At 37.1% G+C, this 21,824-nt stretch overlaps 1 protein-coding gene across 3 annotated transcripts in view; it reads left to right on the top strand.

Moving 5' to 3' along the window:
* TRIM24 (tripartite motif containing 24) overlaps nucleotides 1-21,824 on the top strand; it is a 109,637-nt gene that overhangs the window by 77,730 nt on the left and 10,083 nt on the right. For 2 of the 3 annotated variants that reach the window (XM_020878281.2, XM_020878278.2), the window contains exons 10-14: nucleotides 8,675-8,848; nucleotides 12,092-12,265; nucleotides 17,520-17,655; nucleotides 19,313-19,385; nucleotides 21,423-21,591. In XM_020878281.2, coding sequence (XP_020733940.1) covers nucleotides 8,675-8,848; nucleotides 12,092-12,265; nucleotides 17,520-17,655; nucleotides 19,313-19,385; nucleotides 21,423-21,591 — 726 coding nt within the window. The remainder of the gene's footprint in view (nucleotides 1-8,674; nucleotides 8,849-12,091; nucleotides 12,266-17,519; nucleotides 17,656-19,312; nucleotides 19,386-21,422; nucleotides 21,592-21,824) is intronic. The other variant, XM_070465208.1, reaches the window with a different exon arrangement.

Here is a 21,824-nt window from a genome sequence, read left to right as displayed (position 1 = left end):
ATGCATATGATTGATGGGAAACTTGTGTACCTGTAACTCATAATTGTTACATTAATGCTTCAGGATGACTAATGCTTCTGGTATCTGTCCTCTGTGAAGATGCAGCATTTAGAAAACCCAGTGCATCTGGAAACTAGGACAGAATAAAATAGAAAAGGGCAAGGGTGTGGTTTGTTAGAAGTCTGCCTTTTTCAAACTTTCTTTGAGCAAATGTTCCATGCACCAGTTTTTTTTTTTTTTTTTTTTTAAGCTTTGTCATCTTTTTATTTGTATAATTTCTTAATTCATAATAAAGATTTCAATCACTGGTGGAGAAATGGGAAAAGCATGTGTTTATTTTCTACTTATCCCTCTCAAGGGTCTGAAGAACATATGCATATAAATTCTATTTGTGATGTAGAGTGGGTGGAAGAGTCTACACATGTTTTCATATAGTCGTAAACTCAACAGGACTAACAATACAGTAACAAGTTCAGAGCATGAATCAAAATCATGATCCTGTGGATTAATTACCGTACATTAGTTAGAAGAGTTGCAATATTAGACAGTATACATTTCTGCTATTGTTATAGATGAAGCTTCTATCCACTCCATTTAGAACAAGTCTTTTTTTTTCCCCCATGTACCATTCTTATTTTAATTCACAAAAATTGTCTCACTATTTTCAGTTCCTTTTATTTCTTAATTTATACTCCCTGTTTCTCAAAATTTGAACTGATTTACAGTAAGTGAACTGAAAGAAGAACTCCCCAGGTTGGTAGGTGCCTAATATGCTAATGGAGATCAATGGAGAAATAACTCCAGAAAGAATGGAGTCAAAGCAAAAATAATACCCAGTTATGGATGTGACTGGTGATAGAAGCAAGATCCGATGCTGTAAAGAGCAGTATTGCATAGGAACCTGGAATGTTAGGTCCATGAATCAAGGCAAATCGGAAGTGTGTCAAACAGGAGATGGCAAGAGTGAATGTCAACATTCTAGGAATCAGCAAACTAAAATAGACTGGAATGGGTGAATTTAACTCAGATGACCATTATATCTATTACTGTGGGCAGGAATCCCTTAGAAGAAATGGAGTAGCCATCATGGTCAACAAAAGAGTCCAAAATGCAGTACTTGGATGCAATCTCAAAAACGACAGAATGATCGCTGTTCGTTTCCAAGGCAAACCATTCAATATCACAGTAATCCAAGCCTATGCCCCAACCAGTAACACTGAAGAAGCTGAAGTTGAACAGTCCTATGAAGACCTACAAGACCTTTTAGAACTAACACCCAAAAAAGATGTCCTTCTCATTATAGAGAACTGGAATGCAAAAGTAGGAAGTCAAGAAACACCTGGAGTAACAAGCAAATTTGGCCTTGGAGTAAGGAATGAAGCAGGGCAAAGGCTAATAGAGTTTTGCCAAGAGAATGCACTGGTCATAGCAAACACCCTCTTCCAACAACACAAGAGAAGACTCGACACATGGACATCACCAGATGGTCGACACCAAAATCAGATTGATTATATCTTTGCAGCCAAAGATGGAGAAGCTCTAAGTCAGCAAAAACAAGACCGGGAGCTGACTGTGGCTCAGATCATGAACTCCTTATTGCCAAATTCAGACTTAAACTGAAGAAAGTCGGGAAAACCACTAGACCCTTCAGGTATGACCTAAATCAAATCCCTTGTGACTATACAGTGGAAGTGAGAAATAGATTTAAGGGACTAGATCTGATAAACAGAGAGCCTGATGAACTATGGACAGAGGTTCGTGACATTGTACAGGAGACAGGGATCAAGGTCATCCCCATGGAAAAGAAATGCAAAAAGGCAAAATGGTTGTCTGAGAAGGCCTTACAAATAGCCGTGAAAAGAAGAGAAGTGAAAAGCAAAGGAGAAAAGGAAAGATATACCCATTTGAATGCAGAGTTCCAAAGAATGGCAAGGAGAGATAAGAAAGCCTTCCTCATCGATCAATGCAAAGAAATAGAGGAAAACAACAGAATGGGAAAGACTAGAGATCTCTTCAAGAAAATTAGAGATACCAAGGTAACATTTCATGCAAAGATGGGTTCGATAAAAGACAGAAATGGTATGGACCTAACAGAACCAGAAGATATTAAGAAGAGGTGGCAAGAATACACACAAGAACTCTACAAAAAAGATTTTCATGACCCAGATAATCACGATGGTGTGATCACTCACCTAGAGCCAGACATCCTGGAATGTGAAGTCAGGTGGGCTTTAGAAAGCATCATTACAAACAAAGCTAGAGGACGTAATGGAATCCCAGTTGAGCTATTTCAAATCCTGAAACATGATGTTGTGAAAGTGCTGCACTCAATATGCCAGCAAATTTGGAAAACTCAGTAGTGGCCACAGGACTGGAAAAGATGAGTTTTCATTCGAATCCCAAAGAAAGGCAATCCCAAAGAATGCTCAAACTACTGCACAATTGCGCTCATCTCACACGCTAGTAAAGTAATGCTCAAAATTCTCCAAGCCAGGCTTCAGCAATACATGAACCATGTACTTCCAGATGTTCAAGCTGGTTTTAGCAAAGGCAGAGGAACCAGAGATCAAATTGCCAATATCCGCTGGATCATCAAAAAAGCAAGAGAGTTCCAGAAAAACATCTATTTCTGCTTTATTGAGTATGCCAAAGCCTTCAACTATGTGGATCACAATAAACTGGAAAATTCTGAGAGAGATGGGAATACCAGACCACCTGACCTGCCTCTTGAGAAACCTGTATGCAGGTCAGGAAGCAACAGTTAGAACTGGACATGGAACAACAGACTGGTTCCAAATAGGAAAAGGAGTCCGTCAAGGCTGTATATTGTCACCCTGCGTATTTAACTTATATGCAGAGTACATCATGAGAAACGCTGGGCTGGAAGAAGCACAAGCTGGAATCAAGATTGCCAGAAGAAATATCAATAACCTCAGATATGCAGATGACACCACCCTGATGGCAGAAAGGGAAGATGAACTAAAAAGCTTCTTGATGAAAGTGAAAGAGGAGAGTGAAAAAGTTGGCTTAAAGCTCAACATTCAGAAAACTAAGATCATGGCATTTGGTCCCATTACTTAATGAGAAATAGATGGGGAGACAGTGGAACAGTGTCAGACTTTATTTTTGGGGGCTCCAAAATCACTGCAGATGGTGACTGCAGCCATGAAATTAAAAGACGCTTGCTCCTTTCAAGGAAAGTTATGACCAACCTAGATAGCATATTAAAAAGCAGAGACATTACTTTGCCAACAAAGGTCTGTCTGGTCAAGGCTGTGGTTTTCCCAGTGGTCATGTATGGATGTGAGAGTTGGACTGTGAAGAAAGCTGAGCACCAAAGAATTAATGGTATTGAACTATGGTGTTGGAGAAGACTCTTGAGAGTCCCTTGGACTGCAAGGAGATCCACCCAGTCTATCTTAAAGGAGATCAGTCCTGGAAGTTCATTGGAAGGACTGATGCTGAAGCTGAAACTCCAATACTTTGGCTACCTCATGTGAAGAAGACCCTGATGCTGGGAGGGATTGGGGGCAGGAGGAGAAGGGGACAACAGAGGATGAGATGGCTGGATGGCATCACCGACTCGATGGGCATGAGTTTGAGTAAACTCCGGGAGTTGGTGATGGACAGGGAGGCCTGGCGAGCTGCAATTCATGGGGTCACTAAGAGTCAGACACAACTGAGCGACTGAACTGAACAGTAAGTGACTCAAATGAAATGGCACAGGGATTAATAAGTATTAGTAATGTTCAAAGCATGCAGAACTAGACTAAGAATTCTCATTATGCTTGAGAATAGGACTTAGCTCAGTTTTTGATCAACCAAACAAAAAAAGAATCAGGAATAATATCTATTACTTGATTAAAAGGAAACATGTCATTAGAGGAAAAATTTTTTACTAGTGTTTTTCTAGCACTAAGAAGAATGCATACATAATGCAGTTCTTTTATGAAAAAGAAATTAATGGGCATAATAGCATGTTTTGGTAGCAGTTATACAAGACAGATGATCTTCATAGGAGACTTGCTTCAACCCTGAATAAGACTAATGGGCATGTGTGAATCCTGATTTTGTTAAATTGCTTCTGTGTAGGCCTGAGGTGATTTTATTTGTGATTTATGGCTGTCTGGTAATTTAATTAAGAAGACATGTCAAATCCAAGAGAATATTAATTAGTATGACCAGCTGATTATTGCTCTCGAACTTTGTTTTAACCCAGGTTTTTAAAGGAAGCAGATAGCAAGCAATTTAAAAGGTCTTTGTTTGGTGAGTGTTCTGTGGGAAAAGATGTGTACACTTTTGATCCCAGGAGTGCCACTGGCAGGGTTGAAATTTTGTTAAGAAAATGGAGGAATTCTTTTGTTACTCCCCCCAAGACTGCAGAGTAACATATTGCAGATAGACTGCAGAGCACCGAAATTGTTTTAGACATATATTTGATAAGGAAAAGAGAGAAAATACTTAATGAGTGACTAGTGCTAAGCATTTACATGACTAATATTTATCTTGAGTATCTGAAAGATGGTAAAGTGATTTTTATTACTTTATTAACCTGAAACAGGATAAATCCATCATTTGTATTAATTCCCTTTTCATTAAAAAGTGAGGAACTGAGGCAGTTACTAGATGCTGTGTGATTCAGTCACATTCTCAGAAACAGCTATTTATAGAAGCAGTAACCAAACAGAAGTGACCTTGATAGAGCCTTTAGCCTGCTTATCTCAGAAATTTGTTTGATCTTATTATTTCTTTCTGTGGTGTACTGCTGTGTGATATATATATAATGTACAATCTTTATTATACAGCCTAATTTTCCCACTTATCAACACATTTGACCCTTGAACAGTTAATTCAGGGGTTAGAAGCACTGACCCTCCATACAGTTGAAAATCCACATATGACTTACAGTCAGCCACCCCCTGCCACCCGCCATGGTTCTTCCACATCCACTGCTCTGCATTTGAGGATTCAACTAAACACAGATTGTGCAGTACTGAAGTATTCACTATTGAAAAAAATCCTTGTTTAAGTGGACCTACACAGTCTAAACCCGTGTTGTTAGAATATCAGCTGTAATTTTCTCATCTTTACGTCATTACTTCGCACACTGCTCTTTTTCTGTCCCTTCTCAGTGACCCCTGAACCCTCTTCTGGTACTATCATCTCTCATTTTTATCCTCTCTCTACCAAATATCTGCTCCTACATTTTTCACTCATCAGTTTTTTCCCTCTTCTTTCAACTTTTACACTGCCCTGCTTACCTGCTTTCTTAGTTCTCTAGCAGTTTATTTGCATGTACATCTGGTAAAATATCTGTCTGTAGACAGGTGTATATGTGTGCCTCTTTGTCATACTCTACCTCTAGCCTGAAGACACGGGTCAGTTTAAAGGCCTGCTCTAAAAATCACTTACTTAGGAGTTCCCTGTTTCTTCCTTCTTTGAAAGTAGCCATGTAATCTGAATGATTAAAGAACTGGGTGATACAGAGCTAGACTACATAGTTATATGACTGTGTGGTACAAACTAATAAACACTCTGCATCTCTTTATTGAGAGGTGTCCAGTATACTCTGTCATACTGCAGTGGATAGCTTGAAGTTTGTTAAATCTGAGTCTGTTATTGTATACCTAATGGTTCTCACTCCTGGGTCAGATTTTCTGTTCTGCAGAGATACTCTCATTTATATGTATATATTAGTTTTCCTAAAGAGTGAGTGGATGTTAGAAGGACATTTGCTATCCTTCATGGTTCTACTGACCTAGAATAAAATTACAACCTATAATAATAAAAGTGTTCATGATAAGGGTGAGGATAATGATAAATATATGTCACTTTACTTAAGCTCTTAATTATTTCTCTATTCTCTCCCTTTTTTCCTTCTCGCAGGTTAATTCCATTTAATTAAAATAGCACTGGTTTTGCTGTTTCTTTTATGTTCATAACTAGTTTCTAGTCCTGTTTTTTCAAGTTGCTTTTCCTGTCGTGGAGTTCTTAGAAATTAACTCAGTCAACGATAACAATTTAGGAGAGGAGATAAAAATCAATCACCTTAGATCTTTCTACACTGGGATTCCTTGATGGGAGAGTGGACGTCCAGTTCCACACTGATTTCTCACAGGAGTATAGTACTCTGGCATCAAATGTCTTTTTTTTTTTTTTCCTTCCCCTGAATGTCATTTCTTGACTGAATCAATATATAAATCCCAGTCAGGGCAGGAGTAGGCAAGACTTTATCTGCTTTTGTTCTCCCTTAAGGATCATTTTGGGTGCTTTTCCACTTTTTAAAAAATAGTCTTTTGGAAAAATTTAGAAGTTTTCCACTATACTTCCCCAATTATTTTTTTGTTTGTGTTTCTGTGCTATAAAACGCTTCAAGTGAAAAACTTTAATAGAAGAATCAAGAATTGCTGTGGCTTCAGGCTTTTGTAAAATTTTGGCATTTTCTCTCTTTTTCTCATATTTTTCTGTTCTTCATCCACAGAATTTCCTTTGATCTTGAAATAGTGTCTAAGTCTACTTTCCATTAGGTCTGTAATTGCTGGTCACTCTTGTAAGTTACTAAGTGTAAACCCAGTGCCAGCTAATTTGCAGGAGAGGAGAAAGAGAAGACATTTACCCAGGAAAGGAGATAAATTCCAAAAATGAGAGAAGGAAAAAAACAAAAAAAGTGCAAGGCTATACTTTATAGCTGTCCGCCTTAAGATGTTGCTACTTCAGCTTTATAAATACATTTATTTGTCCCCTCTTTGAATATGGGGGTTCATAAGTTCCCTTTCTGAGAACTTCTGGTTGTATACAGTTAATATAGTCTGAAAATAAGTATTTACTTTGCAATAATTTGCCAACCGTAGAATTGGATAGTCAAGATGAGACTGCAGTGTTAAGGTTACCTTTTTTATGGAACACTGGTGTCAATTTCTAAGGGTAGCATTTGTGAGCAAACTAAGCTTGTCCTTACACTGTCCTGTAATCAACCAGTGCTGTCCTTGAAGGGTTTCCTTTCAAATCTGTTTTCTTTTAGAGAAATTCACCCTCTAAACTGTAATTAGTACCTCACCCCCCAGTTAAACACCAGAACATGTTTGACTAATGAAATGACAGACTAGTTTTGGATTAAAACCATAGTGCTGTCTTTAATGAGTTGTGTGACTTTTTCTGGTTATCCCAGCTTTTTAATGTTTAGTGTCCTGATTTGTAAAATGGCAGGGGTAGGGGAGTAATAAAGAACCTCTTGATGAAAGTGAAAGAGGAGAGTGAAAAAGTTGGCTTAAACTTCAACATTCAGAAAACTGAGATCATGGCATCTGGGCCCATCACTTCATGGCAAATAGATGGGGAAACAGTGGAAACAGTGACAGACTTTATTTTTTGGGGCTCCCAAGATCACTGCAGTTGGTGACTGCAGCCATGAAATTGAAAGACGCTTGCTCCTTGGAAGAAAAGTTATGACCAACCTAGACAGCATATTAAAAAGCAGAGACATTACTTTGCCAGCAAAGGTCCATCTGGTCAAAGCTATGGTTTTTCCAGTGGTCATGTATGGTATGTGAGAGTTGGACTGTGAAGAAAGCTGAGTGCTGAAGAATTGATGTTTTTGAACTGTGGTTTTGGAGAAGACTCTTGAGAGTCCCTTGGACTGCAAGGAAGACCCAACCAGTCCATCCTAGAGGAAATCAGTCCTGAATATTCATTGAAAGGACTGATGTTGAAGCTGAAACTCCAATACTTTGGCCACCTGATGCGAAGAGCTGACTCATTGGAAAAGACCCTGATGCTGGGAAAGATTGAAGGCAGGAGGAGAAGGGGACGACAGAGGATGAGATAGTTGGATGGCATCAAAGACTCAATGGACATGAGTTTGAGTGAACTCCAGGTGATGGACAGAGAGGCCTGGCATGCTGCAGTCCATGGGGTCGGAAAGAGTTGGACACAACTGAGCTTCTAAACTGACTGAAGGGAGTAATAATGAGATAACTTGTAAAACGCCAATTGCAATGTCTGGCATGTAGTTTGATCTCAATAAGATCTAAAATTCACTCATTTTTAAATGTTGTTAATATCATGTGTTTTCATTATGTCTGCATAGAGTACAGACCTTACAGGTCTGCACAGACTTTAGAGCCGGAGAACTTGAGTTCAAATCTTAGCTCCATTCCTTCCTATCTTTGCTAATCTTGGACAAGTTTCCTTTTCTGTAAAACAGAGATAATCCCTGCCTCCAAGGAGGATCTTTGTGAAGATTAAATGAGTTAACACATGTAAAGCATTTTAACTAGTACTCAACATGTGATAACTACTCAGTATCTATCAGTAATTGTTATTCTACTATCATATTATTTTAGATTTGAAGAGGGCAATTCTTTGCAGAAGGTAGTCATTAGGGACTTAGAAGAATCCCAAAGACAAGTTTTCCCCATTTCCCATTGTGGTCTAGATCTAACTCTGATTGGAAAATCCTCTCCCAAGGGTCTTTTCCTAGTAAAACTTCTTTACTTTAAATGCTTATACACATTCTGGGCGGCTGTCCCCTCCCCCCATACCCTTATTGTAATATTAATAAATGATTCATCTGTGGCATAATTGCTTTCTTTCTATAAAATTTATAAAATAGAGTTCTGTAATTCGTCTTTCAGGAGCTGATTGCCACTGAATTGATGTTATATCTTTTTTCCAGCAACCTCCTCCACGTTTGATAAATTTTCAGAATCATAGCCCCAAGCCCAATGGACCAGTTCTCCCTCCTCATCATCAACAACTAAGATACCCATCAAACCAGAATACGCCACGACAAGCAATGAAGCCCAACCCCTTGCAGATGGCTTTCTTGGCTCAACAAGCCATAAAACAGGTGAATTACTTTGTGAATTACAAAGCTTATTACATACAGACCTAAAGAGACAAAGCTAGGAGAAAGGATCTCGATGCTTTGTAATTAACAAGAAAAAATCAAGCTGCTTATACAGAAGTAAAGGCCCAAAATAATCAGTCATGGGTATGAATTTTTCAGTATTAACGTGTGTAGCTTTTAGGTGAGTATGGAAGTATTCTAACAAATACAGATGGCATACTTCAAAAGAGACCAATCAATGAATCTTCAGAGTGTTTCAAGGAGACTTCTTGGAAACAAACTTAGTATCACACAGTTTTAATATGAAGTATTAAACAGTATATATGTACACATACACACCTGTATATAAGACTGTATTCGGTATTAAGCAGTATACAGTACATATACACCTGATAAAGTTTAATATTTAAGGTTATACATTAAATTTTAGAAGGTTTAATATTTATATTCTTAATGTTTTCAGGTAAGATGCTTTTTAGGTATTACTGTTTTAAAAAGCTAAAGTTCTCCAAATACTTGCGTCACTTCTTTCCAGCTTACAACTAGTAGATTGATTTCAGTTTAATTTTTTTGCCAAGACCAAAATAAAGAATATGATGTTATTCCCCATAATTCTGTGATATTCATTTTAATCAAATGATTTTAAAGTCATATTCTAAAAGTACACATGCTGAAAAATAAATAAATAAATAAATAAAAGTACACATGCTGTATCTGTGTTTTTATAATTACTTTGACCTTGATATAAATTTTCTAAAATGACATTTTGACATTTTAATTATTTTCAATAAAATTTATACCTATCTATATTTCATCATTAGAGATGAGGTGAATAGAGACCAAACAGTTAGATCTTACATTCTGATTATTTTCCTAATACTTTTTGTGGCCTTGTACAAGTTTACTCTCTTAAATCTCATTTGCCCCTACTATTAAATGAGTGAGTACCTTGCAGAGTTGTGCTGAGACTTAGATGGTAGTGTGTATAGAAGTACCTACCACATTCTGGGTACTCATGTTTATCTCCCTCATAGCTGTGTAACATGGGTTTGATCCCTCATTGGGACGATCTCGCATGCACTGGGGCAATTATTGTGCTGCTCCAGTTGCTGTGTGTACAACTGTTAGGCCTGTGCCCTATAGCCCAGGAGCCACAACTACTGAGCCTTCACTTGTTTGTTTATTTTTGGCTGTGCTGAGTCTTCACTGCTGCTCGGGCTTTTCTCTAGTTATGGAGAGGGGGCTACTATCTAACTGCAAGGCATGGGCTTCTCATTTCAGTGGTTTCTCTTGTGGAGCACAGGCTCTAGGGCATGTCGGCTCAGTAGTTGCAGCACGTAGGCTCAATAGTTGTGGCTCCTGGGCTCTAGAGCACAGGCTTAATAGTTGTGGTACACAGGCTTAGTTGCTCCACGGTATGTGAGGTCTTCCCAAATCAGGGATCAAACCCATGTCTCCTGCATTAGCAGGCAGATTCTTTACCACTGAGCCACCAGGGAAGTCCTCTGTGTATTATTTTTAATGGGTAGACACACACTCTAAGAGTGTTTTTCAAAATGTTTTCTGGTCAAAAGTCTAAACATGAATGAATAAATAAACTAGGAGGAAAATATAGTGGAGAGTTTGTCTTAATAGAATTGCTTAAATTATAATATACTGGTACAATGGAAATGCTTTCTAGCTAATAAGAAAAGGCAGTAATCTATATATGATCTCCTAAGTATATATGGGAAGAAACATCAAATTTTTGCGAGTGTTTTTATTTTTTTTGTTTAATTTCATATACATAGAAGAAACCTGGAAAGATACACATGAACTGTAACTGTGCTTGTTCTGGGGTGGGAAGGAAGAAGAGACAGATGGATGGATAGGTGTGAGGGGTGGGTGGTAGGTGGTTAAGTTGGCATTCATATTCACAGTTTTTTACTTAGTTTTTTACTTAGTGGAAAATATAAATTAGGTTTTTCAAAGTTAGAATATTTCTGTCACTGTCTCTCTGTATTGTGTTGTCCCTATATAAATGATACTGTGTTTGGGAGTTTTTTCCTCTGTGTGGTCTTAAGATACCTCTTAGCTGCTTTTTTTCTCCTCAAGTATTTTATCATAAAATTTTCAAACTTAGTTGAAAGAGTTGTATAGGGGACAGATTGCTTTATTTGCTGTCTCATTTGTTATCTGTATATCCATTTATCCATTCATCCATCAGTCAAACCTTCTTACTTTTGATAGGTTTCAAAGTAAATTTTAGACAGCAGGGTGGTTCATCTCTGTATACTTTAGCATTCCTAGTATTAATGGGTTTATCTCAGCCTGTAACATAAATGGCAGTTTTCTCAGATGTTTCTTGATGCTTAGTTGCCTGTTTGTATATAAGGAATGGGTGTTTTTTAAAAAACTGAAAGCTGGAATGTGGGGCTATTGTTTAATGCCGAATTTTGCTCTTGTGTGAGGGCTGCTTGGCATGTTTATTAGGAGAGTTACTGATGTCGCCGTCTTTAGGTAATGGTTCAGTTCCCAAAAGATCTCTTTGTTTCATGCCTGAAATGCAGGGCCTAATGCTCATTGAAGATCAGCATTCAGTGTGTGTATGGCTTCTTAATCTTCATTTTCAGTGTAATACTTCTGCCTTCAACTGAGCCTGGTGCCCATGAGTCCAAAGACACTGTTTTACCTATTCTGGAAACATAATTTCCAGTCTTATTTTGTGGAGGTGAAGGAAGTCCTTATTATTTTGGGGTAGCTACAGTAGGAAGGGAACATAAGATTTAATCCTTAAACAAACTCTCAACGATCGTCCTGTTTTTTAGTTCTTTGTCTTTAGGGTCAATGTGTTGTTTTGAAAAAAAAAAAAAAAAAAATTCCCTTAACGGTCATTTTAGTATCAGGTAGGGACAGAAGAAAATATGTGTTTTCAGTGCTCTATCTTTATTTGTAGTTGCTATGTACATGTTTATATTTCTTTCCTGATGTTTATAAGCTTTCCAAGATTGGGTGCTATGGTTTTTTGGTGTATACTGTTGTCTTCTGGGAGAAATCAGTGCTTTTTATTATTTATGTTTGGAGAGAATTACTGAAAATTATATATACCAGTGTCCTCTCCCCATTCCATGAAAATTACAGTTGAATTCAAATAGTAGAATGTGTCTTTTACTTTGTCTTGTGTCCGGAACAGGGATTAGATGGACATTTTATGTAACAGGCTTGCTGATAAGCCACCTTTCTTCTTACTTCTTGCTACCACAGTGGCAGATCAGCAGTGGGCATGCGGCCCCCTCGACTGCCAACAGCACGTCCTCTACTCCCTCCAGCCCCACCATTACTAGTGCAGCAGGTTATGATGCGAAGGCTTTCGGCTCACCTGTGATTGATTTGAGCTCACCGGTGGGAGGTCCCTACAATCTCCCTTCTCTTCCAGATGTAAGTATACACAAAATTTCTACTAAAGAATCTGTTTCAGAAATTTTGTTGTTGTTGTTGTTGTTGTTTCAGAAATTTTAAGTGAACTTGAATCTGGTGAAAGGCCATGGGTGTGTTGGATTATAGGCTGTGTGTTTGTGTTTGGAAGTTGTTTTTATCCTTTAAAAATTTTGTAACAGCAGGAATCATAAAAAGATTAGTATTAACACATATACCACAGAATGTCTTTCAGGGCACTGGAGTTAATGAGTTAGTGAATGATTACGGTGATTAATTATGGAATCTAAGCTAGGGAAGGAGGGAAGTGAAAACATGGGAGGAGAATTTCTGGAATGTAATTTATTAAAATAGGGTTAGAGAGTAAGGCTAACATTTAAGACATCAGAAGGGTTGGAGAAATGATATAAGAGAAATGATAACATTTTACTGACAAGTGCAGTATTACCTCTGATTTCTTTTTTATTTAAGTTAAATAACATTTACCTCTAAACTCGTTGTCAGTATGACTTTTTAATCAGTCTGTTTTGAGACTTCCCTGCCAGTCCAGTGGTTAAGACTCTGCAATTCCAGTGCAGGGGGTGTGGGTTTGATCCATGGTCAGGGAACTAAGATACCACATGCCCTGTGGCATGGCTCAAAAAGAAAATTTTTTTTCAAGACAGAAAATATAACATTGAAGAAACAAATCAATTACACATGAGCTGATATATGTTTTACCTTTTTTATCCTACAAGCTTAGGTAATCACTCATGCAAACATTAAGAACATTTAAGAAATCTTGTAGGATTGTGAAGGAAATCTAAAATTTTATATTATTTACTTTTTCAAATTACTGAGATCAACTCATATTTCCTAAAAGTTGAATCATTAACCTTACTGGAGTTACTTCATTTTTAAATAATTATATATTATTTAGATGGGTAGAGTATATGTGTTTTATTTTCATGCATAGATAATAGGAAAACTTTTGTTCATTCCTATAATTTTATTTTAGCTTTTAGGATTCCTCCACAGTGTAAATAACTTTTATTACATTAAGATCTAACAAATCTAGTCAATCCAGTACTTATTGCACTCTGGCCATAAGTATTGTATTGGCCAAGGTAGTGCCCAAAGAATATAAGGAAAATAACCCCATTTACTTCCCTCCTCCCCCAACTGAAAGAGGACCCACAGAAAGTAAAATTTCCTCTACAGCCCTCAAATACAGATGACCCTTTGTGTACCAGCCTTTCTCAACTGAGATTCCTCATCTGAACCACAGAAGAAAGAAACTGCTTTAAGGGACTATTTCCTCCGTCCTTCCAAGGTTTCTTCATAACTAGTACCATTCTAGATGCAGAGGCAAGAAGTAAATTCATTATATACAGTCTATGCCCTTGGAATGTAGGACTTAATTTTCTTGAAGAATCTTGATTGAGAAAGGCTGGAACTATTAAGCTGGATTTTAATCACAAAGACATTCTTAGGAAATAAATGGTATATTTAAGCATTAAAAATATTTGCATCCAAAGGGAGGTAGGAGAGGGTTGGATTGGGAGTTTGGGATTAGCTCATGCAAACTGATATATATAGAATACACAAGCAACAAGGATTAGCAACGAAGAACTGCGGCACAGGGAACTATATTCAGTACCCTTTTCCATAATGGAAAAGAATATGAATAATAATGTATATATGTATAACTGAATCACTTTTTTGTACAGCAGAAATTAGCAAAACATTGTAATTCAATTATACTTCAATAAAAAATAAAATTTAAAAAATTTGAATCTTAGTAGAAGTCTTAGTAGAAATATATCAGTAGTTTGGCTTAGCAGTCAATTGCTAAGCCAAATAAATATAAATGTGTTAAAGCAAGAATCTACAGGGGATCAGATTTTTCCTATCAAACATTAATAATATATTTAAGTGAAGTTAATGTTCTTAAAATGTGTGATATGTGGACTTGTTTCATCTATCTAGTGCATACCAGAGCATGAGTTCTCAAAGTATGGGCCAGGAACATGAGGGTCTGTACAACCTTTTCAGAGACTCTACAGGTCCTCCCTGTGTAAAACCAGATTTTCTTCATATTCTTTAGCAACACTCAACATCTGAGCAGATCGAGAAAATATATCAGATTCCAGTTGGCTGTTATTAAGCCAGACACTAAAGAAATTTGTAAAATGTGAAATTTTGCTGCTTGTCTCACCAAGTTTTTTTTTTAATTGGTACTTCTATTATCTTTAAATAAAATTTTTAAAATAATTTTGTTTTCACTTTTAAGCCTTTCTCCTGGCTTATGAGCTGTGAAATAGTGTGACCTCGGTATATTTACTATGAAGAAATATTAAGAAGTATGAGACCTTTTTTCCAAGATTGTTTATGGGGAAAATATACATCAGAACTTCTCAAAAGGATATTTACATCTACTAAAATTTTCTTATAAAATAGCTTTTAAATTTAAAGTAGGCGAGTCAACCAAAAATTTAGAGAAGAGCTAACACCTATCTTACTCAAACTCTTCCAGAAAATTGCAGAAGAAGGTAAACTTCCAAACTCATTCTATGAGGCCACCATCACCCTAATTCCAAAACCAGACAAAGATGCCACAAAAAAAGAAAACTACAGACCAATATCACTGATGAACATAGATGCAAAAATCCTTGACAAAATTCTAGCAAACAGAATCCAACAACATATGAAAAAAATCATACACCATCACCAAGTAGGCTTTATCCCAGGAATGCAAGGATTCTTTAATATCCACAAATCAATCAATGTAATACACCACATTAACAAATTGAAAGATAAAAACCATAGGATTATCTCAATAGATGCAGAAAAAGCCTTTGACAAAATTCAACACTCATTTATGATTAAAACTCTCGAAAGCAGAAATAGAAGGAACACACCTCAACATAGTAAAAGCTATATATGACAAACACACAGCAAGCATCACCCTCAATGGTGAAAAATTGAAAGCATTTCCCCTGAAATCAGGAACAAGACAAGGGTGCCCACTCTCACCACTACTATTCAACATAGATTTGGAAGTTTTGGCCACAGCAATCAGAGCAGAAAAAGAAGTAAAAGGAATCCAGATAGGAAAAGAAGAAGTGAAACTCTCTCTGTTTGCAGATGACATGATCCTCTACATAGAAAACCCTAAAGACTCTACCAGAAAATTACTAGAGCTAATCAACGAATACAGTAAAGTTGCAGGATATAAAATTAACACACAGAAATCCCTTGCATTCCTATACATTAACAATGAGAAAACAGAAAGAGAAATTAAGGAAACAATACCATTCACCATTGCAACAAAAAGAATAAAATACTTAGGAGTATATCTACCTAAAGAAACAAAAGAACTATACATAGAAAACTATAAAACACTGATGAAAGAAATCAAAGAGGACACAAACAGATGGAGAAACATACTGTGTTCATGGATTGGAAGAATCAATATTGTCAAAATGGCTATACTACCCAAAGCAATCTATAGATTCAATGCAATCCCTATCAAACTACCAACGGTATTTTTCACAGAACTAGAACAAATAATTTCACAATTTGTATGGAAATACAAAAAACCTAGAATAGCGAAAGTAATCTTGAGAAAGAAGAATGGAACAGGAGGAATCAACCTGCCTGACTTGAGACTCTACTACAAAGCCACAGTTATCAAGACAGTATGGTACTGGCACAAAGACAGAAATATAGGTCAATGGAACAGAATAGAAAGCCCAGAGATAAATCCACGAACGTATGGACACCTTATCTTTGACAAAGGAGGCAAGGATATACAATGGAAAAAAGACAACCTCTTTAACAAGTGGTGCTGGGAAAACTGGTCAACCACTTGTAAAAGAATGAAACTAGAACACTTTCTAACACCATACACAAAAATAAACTCAAAATGGATTAAAAATCTAAATGTAAGACCAGAAACTATAAAACTCCTAGAGGAGACCATAGGCAAAACACTCTCCGACATGAATCACAGCAGGATCCTCTATGACCCACATCCCAGAATATTGGAAATAAAAGCAAAAATAAACATATGGGACCTAATTAAACTTAAAAGCATTTGCACAACAAAGGAAACTATAAGCAAGGTGAAAAGACAGCCCTCAGATTGGGAGAAAATAATGGCAAATGAAGCAACGGACAAAGGATTAATCTCAAAAATATACAAGCAACTCCTGAAGCTCAATTCCAGAAATATAAATGACCCAATCAAAAAATGGGCCAAAGAACTAAACAGACATTTCTCCAAAGAAGACATACAGATGGCTGACAAACACATGAAAAGATGCTCAACATCACTCATTATCAGAGAAATGCAAATCAAAACCACAATGAGGTACCATTACACGCCAGTCAGGATGGCTGCTATCCAAAAGTCTACAAGCAATAAATGCTGGAGAGGGTGTGGAGAAAAGGGAACCCTCTTACACTGTTGGTGGGAATGCAAACTAGTACAGTCACTATGGAGAACAGTGTGGAGATTTCTTAAAAAACTGGAAATAGAACTGCCATATGACCCAGCAATACCACTTCTGGGCATACACACTGAGGAAACCAGATCTGAAAGAGACACATGCACCCCAATGTTCATCGCAGCACTGTTTATAATAGCCAGGACATGGAAGCAACCTAGATGCCCATCAGCAGACAAATGGATAAGGAAGCTATGGTACATATACACCATGGAATATTACTCAGCTGTTAAAAAGAAATCATTTAAATCAGTTCTAATGAGATGGATGAAACTGCAGCCCATTATACAGAGTGAAGTAAGCCAGAAAGATAAAGACCATTACAGCATACTAACACATATATATGGAACTTAGAAAGATGGTAATGATAACCCTATATGCAAAACAGAAAAAGAGACACAGATGTACAGAATAGACTTTTGGACTCTGTGGGTGAAGGCGAGGGTGGGATGTTTCAAGAGAACAGCATGTATGTTATCTATAGTGAAACAGATCACCATCCCAGGTGGGATGCATGAGACAAGTGCTCTGGCCTGGTGCACTAGGAAGACCCAGAGGAATCGGGTGGAGAGGGAGGTGGGAGGGAGGGGATTGGGATGGGGAATACATGTAACTCCATGGCTGATTCATGTCAATGTATAACAAAACCCACTGCAATGTTGTGAAGTAATTAGCCCCCAACTAATAAAAATAAATGAAAAAAAATAATAATAATAAAATAAAGTAGCCGAGTCAGAATGCCATGAAATAATTTCTTTTCTTACCAGATTGACTGTTCAAGTACTATTATGCTGGACAACATTGTGAGGAAAGATACTAGTACTGATCATGGCCAACCACGACCACCCTCAAACAGAACTGTCCAGTCACCAAATTCATCAGTGCCATCTCCAGGCCTTGCAGGTAAAGTGGACTTGTAAAAATTTTACTAGTTTTTTTCAGTTTTTACTTATAATAATAATTTTAAAAGGCTCACCCTCCACCTTCCCTTTTTCTCTTGGATGATTAAAATGGATCTGTGTTTTAGGTAATCTTTGAAATTATTGTACTTTCAAAGTGGGAAGCAAAGGTTAAGCCTCTTAACATTTTCAGTTTCAAGAGAACTTAGAGGCACCATAGCACACACTCCTAGGAGGAAATTGCTATTTTACTTTCTCTTTTAGATAAGCTGCCTATAGTATCGTCTCTTTTTGTATATAATTTGCCTAGAGTTAAAATGTCTCAGTAACAATCACTTTTTTTGTTGATTGCTCCTACCCTGGTTTGGTGTTTGTGTTTTAAGAATTTTGGACAGAACTACTTATTTCCTCCAAGAGAGAAGCCCTCTGACTAATGCTGCTACTCCCAGAGACCTTGGCAAATTAGATGCCTTAGACCAAATAAGGAAAGAGGAGAATCTCTTAGGCCATTCACTAGTCCCACATAATATAGCAGTTTTAGAATTTTAAGAGAGGTACTTATTTAAAACATAAACAAACTGAAAGGAAATTGTTGACAAAAGATGGCAGAGAAACTGTTAATTATGTAGCAGGTTCATACAAATGAATAAGAAAAGCACACAGTATCACCAAAGGACCCTGCAGCGCATGTGCTCAGTCATGTCCGACTCTTTGTGACCCCAGGGACTGTAGCCCACCAGGTTCCGCTGTCCACGGGATTTTCCCAGCAAGAATACTGAAGTGGATTGCCATTTCCTTCTCCATGAGTAGATTACTCCCTAAAGAGGAAATAACTCCCTAAAGTGAGGGGACGGGAGGAAGAAAGATGCGTGGTTCCATCTCACCAGTAGTCATGAAATCAAAAGACATGATTTCTAACTATTGAATAAGCAAGATTTCAACAGTGAAAATACTCATTGGTAAGGATGTAATGGGAGAAATGCTCTGATACATTGCTGGTGGGAGTATAACTTGACACATTTCTGGAAACCATTTTAGCAGGATTACTAAAGCTAACTTTACTCAGTACTGACTCTGTGTCCAGCACAGGGCAAAGTACCTTCTACACATCGCTCCAGTGTCTTCCATTAATTAGTCTCTGTGTGGATTTCTTTCTTGGACTGCTTTTATATCAGCCCGACCAACTTTTTATTGTCGTCTGAAGCTTTTGCTGACATTAGTGTCCTCACTAAGCTCCTACCCTGGTTACTCTCATGTGGAACATTCAACAGTGTTTGGGGACATTTCTGATTCTTACACCCCTAGATGCTGTGTATGTAGAGATGCTACTGGCATCTAATGACTGGTAGAGGCCAGGGGGCTGCTTGGCATCCTTACATTGCACATACAGCCCCCACATCAAAGAATTATCTGGCCCTAAATGGGGTCGCAAAGAGTCGGACACGACTGAGTGACTGAACTGAACTGAACTGTCAGCAGTGCTGAGGTTGAACAGCCCTGCTACTTCAGGGCACTGCAGCTCTGCTGGGAGTTCAGCAATTACTTTTTGTTTAATATAATTTCATTATGTGTTTCCAGTTTCAGTGTAGTACTGTGAGAACATTCAATAGGAATTAAATAGATATTCATTTTATGAATGTGTATGATTTCTTCCTCCTCAGGACCTGTTACTATGACCAGTGTCCACCCACCAATACGTTCACCGAGTGCCTCCAGTGTTGGGAGCCGAGGAAGGTAAACTGACACAACTTACTGTCCAGTGTATAATAATTATATACTACATGTTAATGAAATAAATTAATGGGTTAATCAATTTTGTATCTTTATCTTTAAAGATACAAAAAGATCTGTGCATGTGTTGAAAATTAGAAAATACATCTGAGTTTAGCATCCTAGCAAGGAAAAAGCAGAAATGATGTATGGGTAACACACTGCACTGTATAGGGACATGCACAGATAAAAACTTAGGGAAAACAAGTAATAATTTTATACTAAAACTGGTGTTCTGACTTTTCTAAATACTACGCGTTGAATTTGCTTTAAAATAAATTAATTTACAGTTGTTAAAATTGTATTTTAATTTCCGTTACACACCACTCATACTGCTTGCAAATTTCTGATTAATAATGAGTCCAATTCTTTTTTTTTTTCCCTTGTTGCTCACTTTATTTTTTTTCATTTATTTTTACTAGTTGGAGGCTAATTACTTTACAATATTGTAGTGGTTGTTGTATGTTTTTCCTCCATATGATTAGGAAGTAAGAATAGTGAGTCCAATTCTTATTTCCTAATCGTATGGAGGAAACATACTCTGAAGGGGAGACATTTGCATTTAAGAGAACATAGTACCTATCTGTAAAAACTTTTGTTTTTTAAAATAGCAGTTCTGATAGCTTACCATCAGATTCCTTATCTCCAAAGAAGATTTAGCTTCCAGATCAGAGACCAGGCTTGATCACTCAGGGCTTTTCTGCGACAGAAGTTTTATTACAGTGAAAAAGGCCAGAGAAAGCTTCTGACATAGACATCAGAAGGGGGGTGGAGAGTGCCCCAGTCACTAGTCTTAGCAAGAAAGCTATATACTTTTTCAGTTGGTTATTAACAAGAAATCAAAAGACTGACTCAAGATTGTAAAGGTCTAACCAGACCCACTCCCACAATTTACATTTTAAGATAATGGGATTAGAACTAACAATGGAAAGAGCTTACCAGACCCACTCCCACAACAGACACTTTAAGATGACAGGATTAGTCATAAGGTTCTTAAGAAGGAGAAACATGTCCTGGAGTAGGATACACTGTTGTTATATAATTATTGGTACAGAGTTTAAAGAAAAACACCCTAGAGCAAGATAAGTTGTTTTGTTGTGTAATCATTAGCTCTGGGCTTAAAGAAAAAAAAGTTCTAGGTGAGTGATCACACCATCTTGGTTATTAGAAACCATCTGGGTTAAGATCTTTTTTTGTATAGTATTCTGTTAGTTCTAATCCTGTCATCTTAAAATGTAAATTGTGGGAGTGGGCCTGGTAAGACCTTTACAACCTTGACTGTAATAACCAATTGAAAAAGTGTACAGCTCCCTTGCTAAGACTAGTGAGGACGCACTGTCCTTCACCCTTCTGATGTCTGTATCAGAAGCTTTCTCTGTCCTTTTTATACTTTAATAAAACTCTGCCACAAACACACACAAAAAAAGTTTTCTGTGACTAAGATGCAAGAATGTAGGAAAAAAAGTTTGTCTTTTTCTTTTCCTCAAGAGCCCCAGGCCCCTTTCTCCTTAGGACCCCAGACTTCTTACCAACCTACCTAAGAATTAACTCTCATACAAATGAATTATGTCCCTAGTTAATTCTCTTCACTCTTTGAGCCTAGAGTTCTCTTTTTTCCTTCCTAGAGAAGGAAATGGGAAAGACTAAAAAGAGTGCTAATTCTAAGATGGTTCTAAGATCTGGCTGCCTAATTTTAGAACCTTAGAATATTGAAGTCAGTTTTAATTCAGGGTTTATTTAAATGTATTTAAACATCTTTCCAGGTATATAATGTAACTATTTAAGTAGATTAACACATGGAACACTTTTATACATAAATGAAATTATTTTGCATATAACAGATGCATTTCAGTTATGTATCATTTTTACTGATGTAACATAGTTATCACTGCCATGAAGATACAGCATTATTCCCATAAAGCTATTGTTATACCTCTTTTTAAGATACTTAAAGTAGCTTTCTTAGATTTTGTTTTCTTTCCTTTTTTCTTATATTTCTAGCTCTGGCTCTTCCAGCAAACCAGCAGGAGCTGATTCTACACACAAAGTCCCAGTGGTCATGTTGGAGCCAATTCGAATAAAACAAGAAAACAGTGGACCACCTGAAAATTACGATTTTCCTGTTGTAATAGTGAAACAAGAATCAGATGAAGAGTCCAGGGCTCAAAATGTAATTATGATTGCAGTACTACTCCTACTTGAGGGATAAGATGAAAGGAACTTTTAAATAGATTGTAGGAAATAAAAGCTATTGTATTTAAAGGCAGAAAAATAGTCAACTTAAAGGTTGAAAACTTTGAGGAAATCTCTCAGTAGAGCAAAACAAGAGGCTTATTAAATGAGGAGGTTGGGTATTTGAAAGAGAGAATAAACTACATGGAAGGTAATTGTCAAAGCAATACT

Source organism: Odocoileus virginianus, chromosome 1 (genome assembly GCF_023699985.2).
Source record: "Odocoileus virginianus isolate 20LAN1187 ecotype Illinois chromosome 1, Ovbor_1.2, whole genome shotgun sequence".
Lineage (NCBI taxonomy): Eukaryota > Metazoa > Chordata > Mammalia > Artiodactyla > Cervidae > Odocoileus > Odocoileus virginianus.
The sequence above is the reverse complement of the archived record's forward strand: the minus strand, read 5'-3'. Positions and strand labels throughout refer to the sequence as shown.